Genomic DNA, 17,596 nt, shown 5'->3' with positions numbered 1-17,596 from the left:
CTTTAATTCAGAAGAATTTACATTCTACAAGAACTTTCCTACAACACTGAGAGGACTGTGACATTGATCATGCTTCTGAATGTTCATTTGTTATAATTTTATACTAGTTTCTTAATATTTTTATTTCTTAATATTTCTGTTCTTTGTGTGCCACTTTTTTCATCTACTTCTATCACAATTGACTGATTTTTGTGTTCAACAACCTGTGCATAAAACATTTATATACTAGTGTTGTGGGCAAACAACAGCTGAAAAGAGTAAATTACACCACTGACTTAATTGCCTGTTTCAATATTGCAGTAACTTAAACAATGCAGTGTGTCAATTTGTCAGTTCTGTGGATGTAATCAAGTTAAAAAATGTCAGCACATCATTTCTGATGGAATTCCATTTTATTCATCTTGTCATTTGCTCACTCCAAATACGTGTTCCATTTGCTACTGACTAAAGAGGACAATACATTAACTAAAGCACTTCACCTCATGAAACTTCAGTTGCAAATGTGAGATATTCTGATATCCAATGCAAATGCTGCAATGGTTAATCAATAATTGTAAATGGAAATTACATTGTTTGTGGATCAAAATTTACTTTTTCATAACATAATATACAAATCAGTTCACTCACATCAAGATAAAAAATGAATCTTTTGAAACAAAGGATTCTATGATGTGACACCCAGCATGTGAATATACCCTTTTTATAATAGTATTTATGCCTTTTCAATGGATTTTGTCCATTCTGGATCACTGGAAGCTACCTCATCTGGACGACCCCCCATGTGACGGTACTGCCATTCAGCTGCACCCCAGCCTTTAACTCCATTCACTTTAAAATTTCCTAGGCATTCCACCACACGTGTTTCCCACTCCCAACCAATATAAAATTCAGATCTCTCGAAGATTTCTACTTGAACATGGTACCACATTCCTCCTGAAACATTAAACAAAACAAAAATATGTAAGTCACTTTAAAATCTTACTGATATCTTCTACCATTATTACTAATCCTTCATATTATTTATCATAATTAAAACTTTCATGTTACCCTGTGCTAGAAAATTTTGTACTTACAAATGAAGCCTGTCTTGAAATATGATTTTATAATGTGACAAGAATAAATTTCAAACAGAATTTTAAAATAAAGATTAAAAACTGTTATGAGAGTGAAATAAAATAAGAATATATTATTTGTCAAAAACAAAGGACCAACAAAAATGTTTTGTGACAGAAGATATGAAATGTTAAGGTCTTTGGCCCAGTCGTTACTTTGATAGTAGCTCAAGGAAAGTAGGTGAGGAGGGGCAGTACAGATCAAAAAGTTAGAAAAGAACTAAAAATAACAGAAATAGGAGGAAGTCTTCTGTAATTCTGGCTAAAGAGATGAAACCTGTAGATGCTGAAAGTAAGAACAAACTGCAATGGTCAATACTGAAGTTATTAAGTGTTGACAGAAAGCTACAGTCAATCATGTAGTAACAGACACAAATTAAGACAAGTTATAGCATATGAAAGTGAGTTTATGTGTAGTCTGTAGGCAATTGGGAACTGACAGATATCTCACTGAGACTGGGTGAATGAGGTACATCAATTAGAAAGATGATGTTATAAACATAAGTAATATGAACACCAGTCATTAATGTGACTCATTAGTCTCATGTATCAAGAGAAATGCTACCTTTCACTTTTAGGAATGGTAACATTGAGATGAATGAAGCTATATTACTTTTATGCACAAAGGTTTGGTTGACCAATGGAAAGTGGTAAAAACTTTAATGAATTCAGTGGCATATCCATGATGTTTTCTATGTCAGAATAATATCATTTGCTGGAAAGGTTACTACTGCAGGAACAGATGTCAGTTACGGTAGTGATGTAAAATAATTGGAGAGTGTACTTAACGCAAACCAATATTTAGGGAGTGTTATCAGATGTATGGACATCTTTATCAAGAGAACTAGAGTAGGACTTTAGAGCAGCCAAGTTAATTTGTTAACAAACAAAGAGTAAAGTTGTTACACAGATTTTAGAGCTTCATGCACAATTGAGTCCAAAAAACTATACAGTTACTCTCGAAAAACTGAAACAATTGAAACATTATCAATGTTACAACACTACAAATCCCATCTCTATTGACATTTTAGCAATGACTTCAGAAATCTGCTATTTTGTCCAGAATACTTAAGGTTTTATCTTTTTTAGAAACAGATATAAACACTAGAATGTTAGATTGGATTGGATTGTTTGGGGGAAGAGACCAAACAGCGAGGTCATCGGTCTCATCCTATTAGGGAAGGACAGGGAAGGAAGTCGGCCGTGCCCTTTCAAATGAACCATCCCAGCATTTGCCTGGAGTGATTTAGGGAAATCACGGAAAACCTAAATCAGAATGGCCGGACGCAGGATTGAACCATCATCCTCCCGAATGCGAGTCCAGTGTGCTAACCACTGCGCCACCGCGCTCGGTGAGAGTGTTAGAAGAGCGTTATTTTTATATACATATACTCATTGATGTCCTCTGTCATTTACAGCATGCCTCTCTTTACACAAAATAGTGCAAAACATGATTATAATACCAAAAATGAAAAACAATCTGTATAAGGACTATAAAAGCTTAACATTGGTAAAAAAAGGAGTCAAATACATGGGTATTCATATATTCAATAACTTACCAGAGCATATCAAAGGTCTTGTAAGTGATAAAGATCAGTTTCAGAGTGAATGAAAGAACTTCATGTTGGCTTACTCCTTCTACTTCATCGATGAATATCTTCACAAGGATTATAGCTCATAACTCTGTCTGCGTTAGAATTGTACAATATCCATTTGACTCTTTCCATATCCCAGAGACTCCTCTCCAAGGGATCCATGGAAAACGATAGATTTAATGTATGTGTTTACTTTGCAATGTATATACAACTAACATGTACTTTGCTACTTTTGCTGGGAGGTATAAACATCTAGTGGTATTTTAGTCTTTGGCTAGCCCTTTTGTACAGGAACTATCACTATATCTTTTTAATACTGTACATACTTGTATGGGATGCATTTAATGACTCTCTTGAAGACTGTTATTTTCTTATGTTTGATTGGACCACTTCTGTAGTACACTGAATACTGAGAAAGGGTCATGTTACCTTTCTGAAGACTATTGTTTTCTCTTATTTGATTCGAACATTTTGTTGAACATCAGACATTGAGGAAGAGTCAAATGATTTGTTATTGGCAAATTGTTATTGGCAAAGTGTGCTCTGATGAAATTAAAGGTCATCACCATATGTGGATCATTTGAGTTGTATCTCAATTTAAAATAGCTATCAGGACTAAACCCTGGTTTTGACTGACATTCCATTTCTCTTCCTCAAGGTTATATGAAGAGCTTTCCTGTGTTGTAGAAATTTAGTCACCACCTGTTAAAATCTAAAACCTATTCCACAATTACTATGGGGTCTATAATCACAGTTCTCTACTAAACTACTCCTCTCAGGAAGGAACCTTGCAGAAATGAATGAAAATTTTGTTGGCTTCCTGTGACATCACCAACTGTGAGAAAGGTGTCCCTTTAGCACTGTATGATGAATCCACCACTGAAGAAACACTAACCACAATAAAACACTTATGCCAAGAAAACATGAAAGAGATCCTATTAGAAATAAGTGATTCAATTGCTACTATCAATACTATGCATCAGCAATTTCATGTGAATGCTAGTAACTCATTAGTGTTATTTACTTTTACTCTGTTACACAATTTTGTTACTGTCAGTGACAGTCTTATCATCTCACATTGAATGCTTCTCAGTTTTTTTTCATTAACTATTTACAATGGAACAGATATGGTGTGACTCTTTAACTTCTCCTCGTGTAAGGGACAGTGAAAGGGGTGAGGGTTGGGGATATAAACCCTGAATCAGCTCTGAGGCATTCCATTCATCAGTGCACCAGATGATGGCAACACAGTGATTTATCCATTGGACACTGACATCTGGCTTTTCACCCATGAACTATTTTGCAGAAAATATATGGTTATTGAAACAACATGTGTGCCTTCAGCTGATTTTATTTCAGCCATGCATTAGGATCTGGGGTTAATAGTTGTTAAGGGATATCTGGTAAATGGTTAAGCCAAACTTAGTTTCTTCTATTTTATAGTTCTGCACAGTTCCTTGAGAATCACATCATGAGTCACAATTCTGTGTGGCATTAGAAAGAGATGCTCAGTAAATACAGGGTGTGATCCAAAAGTTTCAATACTTAACACAGAACTAGAAATTTATTGGACATATAAGTGCAGTGGACTAAAATTCTTCAGCATCACCACAGTGCTCCCAGTGCATCTTCCACTGTTCGTAGCCCGTTTGGAAGGCCTCTGGCGTCATGCTGTTAAAGGCTCTCATCAAAGCCTGCTGGATGGTGTTGATGGAGTCGAATCACTTCTCTTTTAGGCCTGTCTTGATTCAGGGGAAGGGAAAAAAGTCACTTGGAATCAAGCCAGGGCTGTAGGGTGGCTGTGGCAGTGTTGTCATATTTTGACCAAAACTTTGGCAGTGGCACACGACGTGTGGACGGACGCATTGTCGTGGTGGAGAATCCAATTGCCCTTGATTGCCAGGCAGACGCGGCGAACTTGGTCCCTCAAGGGGTGGAGCACTCCAGCGTAAAAGTCACCTGTGACATTCTGTCCATGAGGAACAAACTCCTTGTGAATCACTCCTTTAATATTTTTAAAAAAAAAAAAAAAATCAGCAAGCACTTCACACACGACTTGCTCATGTGAGCTTTCTTGGGCTTCAGTCAGGAAGCAGTGTGCCATTATGAGCTTTGACACTGACTCAGGATCATACTTGTAGACCCAGGTCTCATCACCGGTAACCACTTTCTCCAGAAGATTCGGATCAACATTCAACAGTTGATCATTTCCTGGTGCTGTTTTTTCTGATCCACTGACAAAACATTTGACACATTCTTCACATCATCAAATTCTCCATCACAATCCTCCACACCATACTCTGACTGAGTCCCAGTTCATTGGCAATTAATCTAGCACTAAAATGACAGTCATTGTTTAAAAGTTCCCATACTCTCTCCACATTTTGATCCATTCAGCTTGATGATGGCCTCCCAGAGCAGTCTTTGTCTTCAACATTGAAATGTTTGTCACACATGAAAACCATTACACAGGACATGGCTTCTTCCGTGAGGGCCTCCTGAATCATACCGAGAGTCTCTGTGGCAGTTCTGTTCAGTCGCACGCAATACTTAATCACATAATACTGCTCCAAGTGCCACTCCATCTTCGCATCTCCCACTTTTTGACCAAGGTCAATGACACACACTCATGCTGCAAGTGATGTGCACTCTCCAGGGTTCTGGAGGCAACTGCCGCAGCATCAGTTCGTTCCCTGAAACCCCCCACTAGTTACCCCACCCGGTGGAACCAGCCCATGCACACTCCCCTACTCAGAAATGAATCAGTCTTGAAACTTCTGAATCACACCTTGCATATGAATTAATTTTATAAATATACTGATATCCAGCAGCTAATCTACTTGGAGTGACACAGAAAGATTATGATAGAAATGCCTTACAAAAGAACAAATATTTATATCACACATATAGTATTAGGAGAAAGAGTGGTGAAGATACAAGATGAGAAATCTGTAGGGCACCCATCAACCTCTCATTTTTAGAAATGAAATCTTACAAAAATCTCAGAGTTACATCGGTAAAAGATAAACAGGAATTCTGTAATTGATTCTTCAATAAATTTTTTATGTGCAGATAGTGAAAATTGTGTTAAACTAATTTCCAAAGTCTCACATAATGAACATAAAAAATCTGTATCATTTCCAGAAAGCTTATTGGCTATGTTGAAAATGAGTTTTTTCCTCCACAAGAGGACAGAAACAGAAATGCACATAACTTCAGTAACTGGACTAGCACTGCCAATGGGACAGTAATAAACAAAGTCCATGGATGAATCTGGTCATTGGATTGTTGAATAGTAGAAATCCGAAGGTCCAGTCCCAAGCAGAGTCAAAGTCCAGATGAGGGCAATTCCAGTGGTGTGATATTGAGGTAACATCAATAGCATAGTCCAGGATGAGACTGGTGGAGTGCGGTGCCATGTGCATTTATAAAGCCCTAGTGACAAATGAATATTCCTGCTGTCAGTGAGTCTGTAGAGGTGTCACACAAAGTGATTGGAGTGGCATTAGCGTGTAGCTATTCTGTGAGGGTAGGCCAGTTGGTTTTGCTAAGATACCCTGGAGACAGCTACGTGCACAGGCCATGCCTGCAGTATCCAGCTTGGCAGTGCAATGCATGAGCTGGAAACTGCTGGCTGTGGACTGCGTGACCGTGTGACCTGTGACTGCATGGTGGCAGGTGCCATCATGGTGTACCCATTAATGATACCACATATTTATTTTAGGTTTTACCATTTTTGGTTGTTCTCTTTAGCTGTTTAAAAGGTACCTCTCAAAATTAGTGAGACTGGTTCTAATAAATATTTTTAATTCAAGACAGAGTATTTACAGACACTCAATATTCTTTAAACATCATTGATGGTTATTAAATCATGGCCAGTGGTCATGCCACATGTTACATTCACCTGAAGGCATTGAAATAGGATCGATTTCAAAGCCTTTCTCATGCAAATCTGCACATGTTAAATAACTGTAAAATTGTATGCCTTCATGCTGAATTTGAGATGGAGAAACAAAAAGAAGTCAGTGATACCCCCAGATTTCAGAGAGCTGGGCTGGCTTTGCCATTGTGAACCAGAGGCTCTTCCTACTAGTGTTGTATAGTTGGGCACTTCATTTGGTGAAAAGGTTGCCAGTCATCCATTGGACACACATCCCCCTTCTAAGCACTTGCAAGTGATATTTGTCCTTGTAATTAAAATCCATAAATATAGAATTATACACCTTTATATATAGTTACATACATTGAGCACAAAAATGACAGCAGTTATTGCTGTTGTATTGCATCTGGATGACTTGTTTAAGCCTTTCTTACCTTGAGGCACTAAGTTAAGCAACTGAGAGATCATAATCACAATATATCATAGCTTGTTGCTTATTCTGTTTTTTTTTTTTTTTTCTTTTTCTTTTTGCCATGGTGACTGTCCAGCAAGAGGGAACTGTATAATTCCACAAAATTTCTAGAGTTCAGTCAATGCAGTTCACGCAGCTGCTGGACAAGGTGACATTGGCATCTGAGGACCAACAGCTTCTGCAGCAAGTACAGCTTCAACACATCACCCAGACTGATGACAATGGCAGCAGATACCAGTTGGCTCCATCAGCCTACATGTCTGATGCTGCTGCAGATGAGCAAATTGCAGCTATTTCAACACTTCACCACTTACAACATGTTTGGTGTGTTCAGTGATCATATTTCCTTTCTTGGGCTGGTGTAGATATCTTACACATTTGCACCAAGCTTTTTCCCCTTATTTAGCATGAATCAGTTCATTTCCTGGAAGTCATTGTGGCCCTTGTCAAATTGGCTACCACTGCCCGATCTAAGTTGTTCCGAATGGAGTGCCAAGCTACCCAGTCCTTTAGCCAGTGGCTATCATACGTCATTGTGGTAAGTTGTACAGAGCACCATTTTGAAGGATGCTATAGTTCAAAATGTTACTGATTCCAGACTTTGGGTGAAACCCTTCAAATTATCAGACCCTATGTGTGAGGATGTCATTCGTATAATCGAGGTGTGGGAATTGTTTGACACCACAGAGCTAGAAATGTTGCCACCTGTAGTGGCTACTGTTGATATATGTCAGTTTTCTCCACAAGTAGCTATGGTCCTACCAGCCACCATAAAGAGACTGCAGCATGCCTGCAGCAGCTACATAATGGCAGCAAATTGCAATCCTGCCCTCAGTGCCAAATCTCTCATAATAGGGACACATGTCATTTCAGCTGAACTAAATGTTTGTTTTGCGAAAAGATCAGTCACATTCAAAACATTTGCTGAAAGAAATTAAGGGGCTGATGTGTTAACATGGCCACCCATTATTCTGATGCAATGGATGTCTATCAGGTCAAAGTTGATGATGCCATGTTCCTGGACCATTTGGTTTATGATGAGTATTTAACAGTTCAAACCTGCTACAGCATTTCTACTAGTTGTGAATCATTCCAGGCTGTGGATTGTACCTAGCATCCTTCTGTTCTTGTACATGAACCAAAGAAACCTTTCATGCACCTGCATGTTGAGAACTGTCCAAATCCAGCTAGGTACTGGGGCTTCCACTACAATAACCAATAGTTCCATGTTCAAAAAGCTCAGTTTCCCACTACTTGAAGTTCTTCCTATGGTTCTTACATGTACAATGGGGATCACACATTGCAGTCCTCAGCACATATCTTCTATGGATGGAGTATAGATCTACCATCAAAGCAATTCCAGTGATGGCACTTCACTCTTACAACAGTTCTGACATTTTTGGCTCCAATGGCTTTGACCACTTTGGCCTCCAGACCTCAGGTGATATGGCAATGATCAATTCCCATATCCCTCATGACAGCATAACAAAGCTCTGTGACAAACACCATCAGCTTTTGAGGCAAAGTGAAAGAATTTTCCTCTCACATTACCTTGAAAGGTACCACACAGGTGGTCCTCAAGCAAATTTGGGGAAGGATACAGCATAGTTGGGATGGATGCACAGCCTGGTTGTTTTCATGCCCATCTCTGCCAGCCTCTGGTCATCACCCCTTGTCATTGTCAGAAAACTCAATGCTCAACTCTGCAGATTTTATGTCCACTGTCAATGCAGTCTGTTGTGTGATTCATATCCACTGCCTTCAATATCAGTATCAGTTTCTGCTCCAGCCAGCTGCCAATGATTTTTAGAGCAACTGATGTCAAAGGTCCCCTCCTGCTCCAACCAACAGGATGACACTGTAATCTGTAGCAGTACTCCAGGTGCACACCTCCACAAACTGGAATGCCTCTTCCAACCTCTCACCAAAGTGGGACTACAGTACAATCAGGAGAAATGCATTTCTATTTGTGCTCAAATAGAATACCTTGATCATGCCATTGACTCCCATGAAGTTTGCTCTACTGCCAAACACTTCCAGGCTATTTGGTAGTTGTGAGACCTAAACTTTTCCCGGCAAATCGAATGTTCAAATGACTTACAGGTTTGCTGCCGGGTGACATCATCGAACACCGCCGATATTTCGACAGGAGCACACCCTGCCATTCTCAATGCCTTGAGAGTAACAGGGTGTGCTCCTGTCAAAATATCGGCGGTGTTCGATGACGTCACCTGGCAGCAAACCCGTAAGTTATTTGGATATTTGGTAGTTCCCTTCCCCAAAGACTCTCACCAAGTTCCAAGCTGTCCTTGGGAAAATCTTGTATTATCTTCAGTTTTGTACCTAATGTTGCTCAGATCATTGCACCCTTACATGTTCTCAGACAGAAAAATGTTCCCTTCATTTGGTCATTTCAGCAGGAAATGGCTTTTTGCCCAATTTCACATTGAAATTGCTTAACAAAGCTTGAGTGATTACAGTCAACTACAGAAGCAGACAACAGCAATTGTCTATGGCATTTCCAAGTTTCAACAGTATCTTTACAGAGAGAAATTCTCCCTGCTAAAGGATCACAATCCTCTCATCAGTTTATTCCACCCAGCCAAACCTCTACCCACTCAGACAACACAAAAACTCCAACACTGATCCCTTACCCTGGATAATTAAAACTGCAAATTTCTATATCTCTATATTACCATATCTTTCTGTCATATTAAATGGGGAATTTGACTCTTCCAAGGAAGCTTGCTTTGATATTAACCAGATCAATGTAACCACAGTGGCTACTTTTCTGACTGACGACAATCAAATTGCCATGGCCACAGGGTAAGATGATGCCCTCCTGCTTCTTCACCAGTTTATTCAGTCAGGCTGGCCCATGTATAGGATGCTGCTGCGCAGTGAGACTCTCCAGCATTGGTTTTCCCAGCAGAATGCCTTTTCAGTCCAGAATTTAGTTGTGTGTTATACATCTCTGCAGCAGCAGGTGTTAGAATTACTTCATAAAGGGCATTGAGACATTGCCCATATGGAGCAGTTGGCCAAGTAGCACTCCTTGTGTCTTGGGACGGATAAGAACATTAACACATGATCACACATTGCAAGGAATGTACAGAGAATCTGCCTGATCCAAATTAATAGTTGTTTGACTGGCCTTGAGTAGACACTCCCTAGCAGTGATGTCACATCAGTTTTGCGGGGCCACTTGGGGGCTTATAATGGCTTAAATTGCAGTGGACACTTTTTCCAAATTTCCTTTTGTTGTCTCTATGAATTCCAAAATGTCATCCAGCATGATTCTGCCAAGAAGGATTATCAACCATCATTGTATCAGATATGGCCCACACCTAGCTTCAGCAGAATTCACATCTTTCTGTAAGGCCAATGCATCACCCACATTAGATCAGCTCCCTTCTCACCCCACTCTTATTGGAATGATTCATGCATACCTTCAAGGCACAGATGTTAAAATTAAGGCAGTTCCACGCCAAAGAAAATGGTCTGCTGCTGTTCTTGTTGATACAAGTGTTGATCCAGAAGTAAGGTTTCCTTCATTTTTACAAAGAGACAACATTGTTTATTCTCACAGAAATTTATATTGTTGGAAAGAAGAAGCTTAGCTCTATTTTTCTACATAATCACCATCTTTTTCTATGCATTTTTATAGATGGTGCTCCAGTTTCTGTATCCCCATATTAGAGAACTCCACTGCCAATTTGCTGAGGAAGTATTTCACCCCTTCTTTGACTTCATCATTGCCCCAGAATCATTTGCCACCCAAATGTTCTTTTAACTTGGGAACAAGTGATAATCACTACACATGAGGTCCAGACTGTAAGGAGCATGGGGCATGACAATCCAACCAAAGTTTGTCAAAAGTTCCTGGCTTTGGCAGCATACATAAGGTTGGGCATTATCATGAAGCAGCGTTACACCTGCTGTCAGTTGTCCTCTCTGGCAGTTCTCGGTAGCTCACCAGAGTTTTTGTAATGTTTCAGAATAACTGCCTGATTTTATTACTGTCCCAGGTTCCATGAAATTTAGCAGCAGTATGGCTTTATGATCCCAAAACACAGTGGCCATGACTTTGCCAGCAGAAGGAATTTGTTTGCACTTCTCTGTGATTGGCGATGCCATTGTTTTGATTTTTCTTTTGTTTCAGGAGTGAAATGAAACACCCATGCTTTGTCTCCCTTAGGAATGGAGTCCAACAATCCTTCCTTATATTCTTGACACTTCTCCTTGTGTTCTGCTGTAAGCAATGTGGTACTCATCAGACACAACACTTGTCATACCTCAATTTTTCTGTCAAAGCTTTTTCAATTGTACTGTAAGAACTCCCAGTAATCTGAGCAAAGAGTTCTCCAACAGTGTTCCTTCTGTTTTGAAGCACTTCACATTGGACCATCTCAATAACCGCCAATGAAATAGAAGGTCTTCCACTCCATTCTTCATCACTGACCTCCTTCTGACCAGTACTAAACTCCCTGCACCATTTTGAACAGACATTCACTTATCGCCATACACTTGTATCAACTGAATATCCATGAGTGGAGACACTTTCACATGTGGAAACTGAATTACAGAATGAATCTCACACTTGGTAGTATCAACAACCGTCACCTCCATTGTAGATTGCTGTTGAGCCAATACTGTGCAATGCAGCAAAGTGTGGCCAGGCAGAATCGAGAGTGGGAGAACAGCTGCACACAGTGGTGTTGATGGATTTCACCTTGCACCTTCCCATGTGGCTGGAGCTCACTGGGAACCTTACTTCTGAATCAACCCTCATATACTGTATAATAAATAGGGAAATAAATTGCCTGCTAAACTTCTGCATGACAGGTCTCACAAGACTACACTGCATCTCTCCCATCCTCCATGATGCAATCCTCCATCTCCCACAAAATTCTCAGCCAATGCTAAGGTGTATTTCAGAGTCTTTAATGATGGTCATTCAGGGGTTCCTGGGATTATGGTAAAACCTACCGGCAGAGCAACCTAAGTTATCTGGGACAGGTCAGACAACTACTGTCACAGACACCAGAATCAACCGAGTTCTCACACTGTTCCTGCTCCTGCTCTAGATCTTTCTGTTCCAGAGCATGTTTGTGCAGATGGTTTCTTCCCCAGTAGTTATCCATGGCTGGTTCTGTACCAGCTGCCTGGCACTGCCATCAGGGTTCCTGCATCATGACTGCCATTGCAGTGATCACAGCCACTGCAGCCTGGGTCACTGGGTCACCTCTAGCCTGGACCTCCCCTCTGCTCCCATCATCCAGGGCAGAGGGGGGAGAGTGTTATCATCAATGCGCAACGTCACCCACCTGGATAGTGTAGGCATGCCCCTGCACAGAGCTGCCTCCATGGTATCTTAGCAACACTGGCTGCTGTGCCCTTACGTATAGCTACACACTGATACCACTCCAATTATGCTGTACCACACCACTGCAGACTCACCAATGGTGGGCATACACATATTCCATCAGAACTTTATATGCATGAATGGCACCACACTCCACCGGTCTCATGCTGGACTACACTATTGCTGTTACCTCAATGCCACACCACTCAGATCAGCCTCACATGAACTTCAACTCTGTTTGGAATTTGATTTTCTACTATTCAGCAGTCTGACCACTGGATTCATCCATGGACTTCTCTAATTGGCAGCATTAGCCCATTTATTGAAGTTATATATATTTATGTTTCTATCTTTTCTTGTGGAGGAATAAACTGTATTGCTTACTTACATCTTCCGTTATTTGTTGTACCTCCATTAACAGAAATGACAATGTACTCATTAAGACCATATTGGTTGTCCTTTTCTGTATGTTTGTCATTAATGTTCTGCATAATAAATAGCACTCTAAATGAATTGTCATTCCTAGCTAAAAAATTTATTTTGGTAATAATAAAGTCAGCACTACATAAATTGAAGAATTCCAATGTATTATAAAATGGATACACTTTCTTTTAGTCCTATTAATACCATCAAGTGTTAATAGAAACAAGTTCACCAAAACTTACTGTAAGCAATAGAAAATTTGATACAAGCTTTTTGCTCATATCTGATAAGATGAGAAAAGTTTCAAATGTGAACAATACAGTTTTGTTATTTTGTAAATGTCTAGTGTTTCTTTCAGTATTTAAGTAAGCAATAGTAAGTACATCCAAATAAATTTTACTACTGGAATGAGATTTTCACTCTGCAGTGGAATGTGTGCTGATATGAAACTTCCTGGCAGATTAAAAGTGTGTGCCAGACTTACTTTTAATCAGCCAGGAAGTTTGAAATTTTACTGCTGTTTTCCTCACAGAGCACTCTGTAAAATAGGGAACTATAAATTCCTACCTGCTTCAAAAGAAAAACCATAATGGGTTGGAGGTGTACCACCTTCCCCATGTTGGTACAGTTTAAGGTTACACCCATTTAATGGTATTGGTTCTCCACTTTCTTGATACACATAACCAATTTCCAATCTGAAATACCACAAACATTTGTTTCTAAAAACAAATTTGACTTTATGAATGCTATATAATATTGTAACCTATATTTACTTATGACTATGGAGCTCTCATTGTGTCCAGCACATGTAGAGTTCATGCAAAATAACATTGCCTCTGTGAAGAAATGCATTCTTACGCTGAGAGCTGAGCAAATCCACCCCTTAGCTGTCTCAGTTGATTATCACCTGTTGATATGCACACTTCAAGCATTCTCTCAGATATCTCTTTACTACATATGATGGCACTGCAGTCTTTGTGCACTATAGGTGGAGGAAAAGTTCTGCATAATGCGGTACATGTCATTAAATTTATGTTGGAAGAGGCGAACAAGGAAGCAAAATTCTCATTAAAAAGTTTGCTTGTGAGTGCTGCAGGAACGACTAGCTATTTATTCCAGACAATAAACAAAGAGAGGGAAGACATAGCAACAAGTACATCTCATGTCTTCACTACTTTAGGAAAGATGTGGAAAAAGGAGAGGAAAAGTTTATGTAGAGGTATTATTGATGAATGGGTTGTCATGGGACCAACACATAATTTCTATGTGAAATATGTTATCTGGTTTGCATTGTCAGTATAGTAGTAAGTAATGTTGTCTGCCACACAACAATTTTTAAATCTTTTTCTTTTGTTTTACAAGATTTCCCATTGCTAGCACATAGTTCAACTGGTTTTGATTTGGTTGAGACTTTTATATGAAACTATCTCTTTTTTTTGTACTTTAGTGAGAAGTTATTATTTTGAACATTTATGTGATTCTTTAGTTTCTCCCAGTGTATTTCTTGTTCAAACAGTCCAGGGGTATACTGTCGGTTCATAGTGTCCAACGGGCACAATATTTCGGTGATCAGAAATGTCACCATCGACAGGTGCACTGACGAACTGAGCTCCTGATGGCGGGCGGCCAATTTAAATCCCCTCCCCCTGCAGGCCACTCTTTCCACTGTCCGCGCCCATGTGCCGGCGGTCGCGAAGATGCAGATGTCGGAATCTGTCATAGCGTCAATGTACTTGCTACGTCCCTGGTCACCAGTTCGTACTTCGTGCTGAGAGTTTTCTTAATTTTATTCAGTGCCGGGTCCCAAGCCTTGCTGAGATTGTAGCTCCAATCTTGGTTGATAAGATCTTCCCTAGTGTGCATTTCGATAGCCTCCCTTATAACACCTCAAAACCGTGTTCCGAAAAAACGGGTACTCGGAATGGCAGATTAGACGCTCTCTACGTCCCACCACCATAGCACAACCTGTGGAGACGGATGAAGTCACGGCCTTTATTCCATACAATGGTGCGCTATCAGGGAAAATTGGCCGTATATTAAAGAAACACTGAGTTAAAACCGTCTTTTGCCTGCCCAATAAAATATGGGCATTACTGGGAAGTGTGAAAGATGACCCCGGTTTGAGGAAGGCTGGCATATACCAAATTCCCTGTGAGTGGGGGAAGACTTATATTGGACAGTCAGTACGCACTATCAAAGATTGTTGCCGAGGACATCAAAGGCACACTCGACTGAAATATCTAAATAAATTGGTGGTAGCAGAGCACTGTTTGTCCAAGAAACATGAGATGGATTATAAGTGTACCAAGATCCTAGCTCAGACCTCTAAATATTGTGACAGCGTTATAAGGGAGGCTATCAAAATTCACACCAGGGAAGATCTTATCAACCGAGATTGTGGCTACAATCTCAGCAAGGCCTGGGACCCGGCATTGAATGTAATTAAGAAGACTCTCAGCAAGAAGTACGAACTGGTGACCAGGGCAGACGTAGCAAGCACTTCGACACTATGACAGATTCCGACGCCCCTGTCTTCATGACTGCCAGCACGCGGATGGCGGAGAGAGCAGCCCACCGGGGGGGAGGGGATTTAAATTGGCCACCCGCCCTCAGGAGCTCAGTTCATCAGTGCACCTGACAATGGCGGCATGTCTGATTGCCGAAATATTGTGGCCATTGGACACTATGAACCGGCAGTATACCTGTGGACTGTTCTTGAACATTTATATTAGTCAAATTATCAGCCATACTGACATAACATGCTAATATAATCATCTGCACACTCGCTAGCCAAAGTGTACAAGTTTTGTGAGATATTTGTATGTGCGCAGGCCTCTAGAGTCAATGTGCTCCTAAGATCCAGTTTATGACCGCATGGACCATAATTTGTGAAGGTTTGAAAACTGATATTTCTGTTGTTCACCTGTTGTATGTTGATGCACTAAATGAAGAACACTCAGGAACGTACCAGATTAAACCTGAAACACATGAAATATTGTCCCTCAGATGTTGCTTTCTTCTAGAAAAGACTGGTATGCAAACTGTCCACCCACTTGAATATGAGTGGCATTTAAGTGATAGAACTTGATGTCATGTATAGATGAAACAGTGGGATACCACGTATGTTTCCCTTTAATACAAGTTTGAGGAGCTGTTTGTAATTTAGAGTGATGTAGAATCAATGTGATAATACACTTCTCCCACCGGAAAATCTTGACCCCATGTGAAGCTAACCCTTCATTTTTTGTAGATACTCAGTGAAGATAACTTTTTGCTATCCTATTTGAAATGTGATTAAGTGACTATATTTATTTTTTGAAAATTTTATTTTTGTGTTTTAGGACAAAAAACTATGGTGGTACACATGTCATTGTGGCACCTTTGTGAGGTACTAAAGCTGGTGGTAAATGATTTTCCCACTTCTGTTTTGTGTGCTGTTATGAGTTACCATTACACATAAAAATATAATGAACAGTGTTTTCTGTTTTTATTTCATGTTTTCTTTTATTTATTTACGAAATATTCATTACCAAAATTATAGTTTACTTACCACAACATGAAAACAATCCTTGAAACTTTATCACACAATACAGGTATGAACCGATACAAGTCACAATAATGTATATTGCAGAAGTGGAGCAAAATGTTCTGACAACAGTAGTGAGCCTATGACAAACAGCAACTGACTGTTGCAGCAGTTTTCATACATCTGGTGCAGTTTTCCACCATCAGATGTCAAGCATAGACAGAGATGGTAAAATGTATTCCCAAAAGCATTGGGATACCCCTAAGTTGGTGGTAGGTATGCTTCTCAAGCTCCAAAAATGATAGATTAATTTTGTGGTAAGCATACTTCCCAAGCCTCTTTCAGAAACTATGTTGGTGGTAACCATACTTCCCAATAACAATTAAAACATCATTGTTCGGTGGGCTATATACTTCCCAAAGTTGAAAGCAATATTTCACAACAAACAGAATTATAGCTGATGCAACAGACTACTACTAGACACCAGAAGCATACAGAAATGGTAACACATATTCCCTTAATCACTGTAAAGAAATGTGTTTAGTGAGAAGTATACCCTCATAGCCCATGAAAGGGTTAAAGCATATCCAGGAAGAGTGTGGTCAGTTAATCAAACATACAGTGAAGCAAATACTGGCAAAATATCAGAAGGAGAGCCACAAAGAGTATGCACAGAGCATTCATTCTGACTGTTTAAATGGTCATCCCAGCAGCAAACTAAGAGCAAATAGTATGGACAGTGGTGATCCATATTGAAACAAAAATGCCGTTAACCTGGATTCCCATGTCTTACTCAGTACCCTTCAATGACCGGTAAATAAGGTTATAACAACTTTACGTGCTCATGCTGTTAAAATATAGTTCAGTGGCTGCAGAATTGTTCCTCGATATGATCATGGAACTCTGGTTTTGAGGCAAATGGAAGGCTCATTTGATTCTGTAACAAACTGGTTTGCAACTGCTTAGACTTTCAGCAAAGGCCTGAAAGGTGTGATGATAATGAGGTCCCATACTCCGAGGAGCGTAGGGAATGATGCGGGAGACCCACACCGCTGACTAGGCAAGGTCATTGCAGAGATGGTTTGCCATTGTGAAAGGTGTAGGGGTCCCTTAAATGACTCAGGAATGCATTATATATCAACTGGATACTAGCAATATTACAAAAAGGATAGATTGCAACTCGCTCTAAAGATGACACATTGAGTTGCAGACAATGGGTGCTT

General features: G+C 39.9%; 1 protein-coding gene across 1 annotated transcript in view; it reads right to left on the bottom strand.

Moving 5' to 3' along the window:
• Window positions 1-379: 379 nt before the first annotated feature.
• Window positions 380-17,596, bottom strand: part of LOC126298671 (uncharacterized) — a 62,697-nt gene continuing 45,480 nt past the window's right edge. The window contains exons 7-8 of the mRNA XM_049990101.1: window positions 13,415-13,542; window positions 380-933 (exon numbers count right to left, since the gene is read on the bottom strand). Of these exons, the coding sequence (XP_049846058.1) occupies window positions 713-933; window positions 13,415-13,542 (349 nt within the window). The 3' untranslated portion in view covers window positions 380-712. The remainder of the gene's footprint in view (window positions 934-13,414; window positions 13,543-17,596) is intronic.

The sequence above is a fragment of the Schistocerca gregaria genome, chromosome X, assembly GCF_023897955.1.
Source record: "Schistocerca gregaria isolate iqSchGreg1 chromosome X, iqSchGreg1.2, whole genome shotgun sequence".
Classification (NCBI taxonomy): Eukaryota; Metazoa; Arthropoda; class Insecta; order Orthoptera; family Acrididae; genus Schistocerca; species Schistocerca gregaria.
This window is presented reverse-complemented; position numbering and strand designations above follow the sequence as displayed.